At 46.0% G+C, this 6000-nt stretch overlaps 1 protein-coding gene across 2 annotated transcripts in view; it reads left to right on the forward strand.

Annotated features, from left to right (window-relative positions):
• The window catches only part of Tspan5 (tetraspanin 5), a 163216-nt gene that overhangs the window by 152077 nt on the left and 5139 nt on the right, over window positions 1-6000 (forward strand). Inside the window, exons 4-7 of one of the 2 annotated variants that reach the window (XR_002377513.2) lie at window positions 873-1043; window positions 3381-3442; window positions 4631-4678; window positions 4784-4900. Coding sequence is in view for 1 of the 2 variants with exons in the window: in XM_021157670.1 (XP_021013329.1) it covers window positions 873-1043; window positions 3317-3442; window positions 4631-4678; window positions 4784-4900 (462 nt within the window). In the remaining variant the exon portion in view is untranslated. Of the gene's footprint in view, window positions 1-872; window positions 1044-3316; window positions 3443-4630; window positions 4679-4783; window positions 4901-6000 lie in introns of both variants that reach the window. The other variant, XM_021157670.1, reaches the window with a different exon arrangement.

The following is a 6000-nucleotide window of genomic DNA, read 5'->3' on the forward strand; positions in this document are numbered from 1 at the left end:
GTGGGAGGAAGGAGATGTGGAAATGGTGGTGGGTGCAGCCGGCAGCCAGGATGACTAAAATGAGTCTCTTTGAAGTGTCTGGGTGGAAGGGAAATTTCCCCAGGGTTCTGAGCTACCCCAGGGCCTCATGCTCTGAAGCCCTATACCTTGTTATCTGCCTTAGCCAGAAGTCGCTTCTGATTGCACTGTGGTGTGATTTAAAGTGTTTCCTGGTCTTGGTGTTTCCCAGGCAGGAGGAAAGAGAGAGCCCAGAGTTTCATTTCCATGATTGGAAACGGTTTTCTTGCCTCAGTCACAGCCCCTCCCACTTCCCCCTCTGACCTCTTTAAGATGAGCGGATCTATTTCACAGGGCTGGGCGGTGGAGGGAGGTGTTAAAACAGTGACTCCAACATCAACACGATAATGTAGTGTGTGCGTGTAGTGTGTGTGGAGTCAAGCCACGGTTGCAAGGGACAGGTGATTATAAAACCTTAATAATCTACCTTTCAAGTTAGGAAAGAGGCTTCCTGGAGGTCAGGCCGAACATTGTTCACACGTCTGGCAGTGCATTAATCACGAGCAATTCATTAGGCCTTAATGTGGATCTAATGAGAAATTCCTATTACTCAATGTTTGATTTGGGCTTTGTTGGTTAATTATCAAATGGAACACCAGAGACTCTAAAATGTGATTATGAAGTGATCTTTAATTTTTAAAAGTCCTTTCTTGGGGTGTAATATTCCATTAACAAACCTTAAGAATCAGAAGGCCCCAGTTTGGAGATGTGTAGCAACTGAATGTAATTACAGCCCCTTTCAGAGAAAAGCCTCTCACTCCCTGTGATCTAAGGCCTTGTAACCCGTTCCCTGTTGTGTGTCTCTTTTGTCTTAGTTTTCTGTGTTCCTGGGGATTATTTTCTTCCTGGAACTCACTGCTGGGGTGTTGGCATTTGTTTTCAAAGACTGGATCAAAGACCAGCTGTATTTCTTTATTAACAACAACATCAGAGCCTACAGAGATGACATTGATCTACAGAACCTCATAGACTTCACCCAGGAATACGTAAGTTCCAAGCAGGAGCATCTTCTCCCATAATGCCTTGTGTGCCTTTGCCAGCTGGAGACGGCCAACTGAGTTTTCTGCCCAGTTTCTGGCTGTTTGCTTGTTGGTTTGTTTCCTTTTCCATGTTCCACCGCTCCTGTTTCATCTCAAGGAGACACGTTCCGAGTTCACTTGTTCCAACTTGTGTTAAATTAGAGGAAGGTATAACTCTTAAGCAAAAAGGCGATTACCGCGCCGTCCTGTTGTCAGCCTTCGAAGAAAATTGCTTTTATATATGTTTAAAGAGTTTTGTGTGATTAAATAAATTAAAGGAGTTTTCCTTGCTCCTTCCCGTACTCTCAATAATAAAATTATCAGGGGATTTGTTTGTAAAGTTTGTAAAGTTCCTCAGATACCACATGCATGTAGTCCCAATCAAAAGTTCAGAGATTCGTAAAGCCTGCTGCCTTCTAACAAGTGGAAGAGAAGCAGACCCCGCCTGCCACACAGGTGTCTGAATGTGACTGTGTGACTGACTGTTCCCATACTGTAAACAGGCAGCTGTCATGTCACTCAAAGTGCTCGAGGAGCCAAGAGACACTGCCTCATTGACCATGGACTGACAGAAACTTGAACTCTTTCCCAAGAGTAAAAGGAGAATAAAACTGAGTTACTATCTAGTACGTATGGCTATTAGGACAGTCTAGTGATACACGTGGTCTCATCTTAAGCCCTGGATGTTACCAGACTAAAGATTAGCAGGTCCTCACACACCTGCCCTGGAAAAAAATGAGTAAGCCAAGCGACCTTGGTTCCGTGATATCCATGGCTTTAATATTTAGAACAAGATTGGAGACTACACAGAGGCTTTGTGGACCAAGGTTTAGCTCTGAGTTGGGTAGGTTGCTCTGGGATCACATTTACCTTCAGTCAAGAAGGCCACACTGCGTCAGCATTGAGTAGGTGTTGAGGTAGGTCTTCTCTAGGTGCTCATCACTGGGCTGAGGTCTTAGTTTCACTTCGTGGCTTCTGTCTAGAGCAAGCATCCTGAGGTGGTGTGAAATTGAGCCCTGTCTCATGGGCTCAGGCGATTTCTCTGTGCTGTTAGGTCATAATGGATGCAAGCTCTCAGCCTCCCGGGTATTCTCCCTGACTATCTGGCATGACAGAGCCGACAAGGCTTTACAGGAAACCTGTGGTGTCCAGCCCAAGCCCAGAGGAGCAGCTGAGCCTGCAGAACCTGTGTTCACATTCGTTCCTAAGAGCTGCCTGCTCTACTTAGCAGCACTGCTCTTTCATGTGATTCTGGTCTTCTGTTCTGGAGTTAAAAATATTTTGATGTAGCTGTTGGTCCTGAAAGCCTTAAAATGGCTACAAATTGGTTTTATTTAACTTAAGAAGCCAAGATAATCCAGTACAGAAGGAGGCCATAATCAGTCCCCATTTAAGATTTGAATTGAACTGAATTTAAGAACTGAACTATAGGCTGGAGAGATGGCTCAGTGGTTAAGAGCTCTGACTGTTCTTCCAGAGGTCTTGAGTTCAATTCTGAGCAACCACCTGGTGGCTCACAACTATCTGTAATGGGATCCAATGCCCTCTTCGGGTGTGTCTGAAGGCAGCTACAGTGTACTCACATACATAAAATAAATAAATCTTTTTTTAAAAAATTTTTAAAAAGAACTGAATTGAGCATAAAAATAAGTTCTTTTTAAAAATTTAGTGTAGAGACGAATATAATGAATAGTTAGGCCTCTAGGATTATGGAGAGGTGGGTCTGCCTCATCTGTGTTTGACCACTGTAGCAATGGACATCTGCCCTGACGTTCACTGTCCTGTGAAGTGGCTACTGTTCTACCGTGTTACCCACAGACCAGACCTCATCAAAGTGTCTACTGTTTACCTGATGCCACTTAAACACAGTGGAACTGTTTAAGAACCATTAAAATAAGATCAAAACTTAAGCACAACCAGAGTTGCCTCCTTATACGTTACCATGGTTGCTAGTGTCTTGTTTTTCCTTCTAGAATGTTCTGGTTTATCCTAGAACGTGACCGAGCCAAATTTATCATGAGCCCTGCTGTACAATGTCCCATGCCAAACCATCTCTAGGAACCTTCAGCCTACATTCCTTTGGAAGGCTTTCCAGGGCCTATTTAGGTTAATTTTAACTTAAAACTAAATGTTGAGGCCCCGGAGCTGTCTGGCAGGGGATGGGTGTCATGGGGGTGGGGTGCAAGTGGCTGGTCACCCCACCAGAGATGTCCTTTCTAACTCTCTCCTGTTTGCTCTAGTGGCAGTGCTGTGGGGCTTTTGGAGCTGATGATTGGAACCTAAATATTTACTTCAATTGCACAGATTCCAATGCAAGCCGAGAACGATGCGGTGTGCCATTTTCCTGCTGCACTAAAGACCCTGCGGTAAGAGCGACAGCTCACTGCTGCCCGCCCGCTGTGTGCCCCGTGTGACGGCAGAGCCATTTCTGTCTCAAAACTCTTCTCACAAGCTCAGACCTGACTGTAGGCTGATACGCTCCGGTGTTCCCAGTCGGGACAGGATGGCAGGAATTAATTTAGCCAGTGCTTGTTGTCTCCTATTCTGAGCCCTGGTGTGTTGACTCACGGGAGGTGAGAAAGGGAAGTCCCTTTCTGGGGAAGAAAATAAAACCCACCAAGGCCTAAGGAGTACAAATGACTTCTTCCAAATACCAGGGCTGACAAGGGACAGAGCCGGGTGACTGTGTCTCTTGTCCCTCCTTATAATGTATGAGCCACCTCTCTGCAGTAGCTTGGATTTAGTAAGCCTTTTCTTCTCCTCTGGTTTCTGGGAAGGGACTCAGGAGGAAAGAAGGCAGATGAGGATGGGACGCTGCTTGAGGAGCCACAGTGGCCCGGAGGGTGGCGTGGGGGTGGCTGCAGCAGCTGCCGTTTGCGGTTTTACTTTAGAAAGAAAACATGGAGTGCGGCCACAAGCTACTCCTCTTTTCTACACTTCACATCGTGTGCATGGCTCATAGAATGAAAATGTGAACCGTCTGTATTGTAAGTGGAAAGCCAGAACTGAGTGGTAGTGTGCCCCGTGTGGGGAGTGGCGCCCTTCCGGGACAAGCCTGCCCTTGCGCACAGTGGCGCACAGTGGATGCAGGCGAGTCCCACAGGCTCCCCCTCCTGCAAGGTTGGGGGCTATGCGGCTCTCTCGCGAGGCTTGGGTTTTAGGGTGTTGAGCTGCTGACTGTGCAGGCTGCTCTTCTGGAGGGCACAGCAGCCTGTGCTGAGCATCACTGAGAACTCTGTCATCCTGCCTGTGACTCCTTCCTAGACTTCCTAGCTTGCCTTCCTCCTCTGAGGCGGGTCAAGTGGCAGCAGGATGTCCAGCCTGGAAGCCATGGTACCCAGCATAATGTGCTTGCTGGCGGGAAATGTTTTACTATATACTTTTGAAGCTGCTCTAGTAAACGCATGGCATTTAATAATAATATTTGTTGAATAATATTTAATAATTAATTTAATAAATAATGTTTAATACTGTGCTCCAGTACCCATCCACTCTTAGCTGGGCTTTCTGCTGAACAAGAATGAGCTTCAGTTTTCTCTTCCTTTCTTCCCCAGGAAGATGTCATCAACACTCAGTGTGGCTATGATGCCAGGCAGAAACCAGTAAGTGAAACCCGCCCCATGTCATAGCACGTATGGATTTTTGGAGGAGCGTTTGCGCATGCGTAAGGCTGTATCTATGACATTCTGCTCTCTTCCCTTGTAAAGGAAGTTGACCAACAGATTGTAATCTACACGAAAGGCTGTGTGCCCCAGTTTGAGAAGTGGCTACAGGACAATTTAACCATCGTGGCTGGTATTTTCATAGGCATTGCATTGCTACAGGTAAGATGTGGGTCCTCGGTGCTAGCTCAGACGGTGGTGCCCAGAAAGACCTCCCCAGTCGAAGATCTTTGCTTTGTCTCCTCCATGCCTTAGCTTCTGAGACACACTGTAGGTCCTGGAAACAGACTGGAGCTATTGGGTTTGTGTTTATTGAAGGCCTGAGTCTAGAGACAGAAATACCTTAGGAAGTCTTGTCTCCTTTCACCACAGAGGTGTTGACGGGTCCCAGGTTCTTATCTGGCATCCCATTGTTTCAAGGATTCTTAAAGGACTGTGTTGTGACACTTGGGGCAGACAAGGCTGCTCAGAGTGGGGACCCCAGCAGCAAGGCCAAGCTCTGTGGAGTTGCACAAGTACATGCGATATCTTTTGTCTCTCCAGACCAGCTCACCCAAGTGCTGGTGAGGACAGTCCCGGGAGCTGACTCTTCCTGTTGATAAGATGCTTTCTGTGGAGGGCCACGGATGGGTACACGGTTGAAGGAAATTGAAGAGGTCTTAAGTAAATAGGAAGGCAAGCTGTTGTCACAGATTATAAACTCAGTGTCGCTCAAGTGGCATCAGCATGGCTCACTTCGATCTAGAGATTCTGTGCTCTCCGTCTCGGGTCCAGCCTCCTCATTCAGTCATCAACTAGCTGGGCCTGAGTTCACAGGGAAAAATAAGAGCCCAGAGTAGTCAAACACACTGAAAGAGAATGGCAGGATGAAGAATTCTGGTTTCCCAGTTAAAGCATACTACATTAAAGCATACTACAAAGTAACAGGGTTCAAGGCAGTCTTGTAAGGTTATAAAGTTAGCCATTTTGATAAATGAGATTGGATTACAGAGAGAACTTTTGTGAGCTTTGTTTTGATAAGGGGATTGAGACTTTTCAATGGGGAAGGACAAAAGAACTTTCAAGGATTAAGAAAAAAACTAAAAAAAAAAAAAAAAAAAAAAAAAAAAAAAACAGTGGATCAGAGCACGGGCTATTCTTACTGAGAAACAGGGATAAATTCCCAAACCCTACATGATAATTAACAACTGTCTGTGACTGTAGTTTCAAGGGATCTGGCCCCCTTCTGGTCCCCATCCACACTTTATGCATGTGGTGCACAG

The sequence above is a fragment of the Mus caroli genome, chromosome 3 (assembly GCF_900094665.2).
Source record: "Mus caroli chromosome 3, CAROLI_EIJ_v1.1, whole genome shotgun sequence".
NCBI lineage: Eukaryota > Metazoa > Chordata > Mammalia > Rodentia > Muridae > Mus > Mus caroli.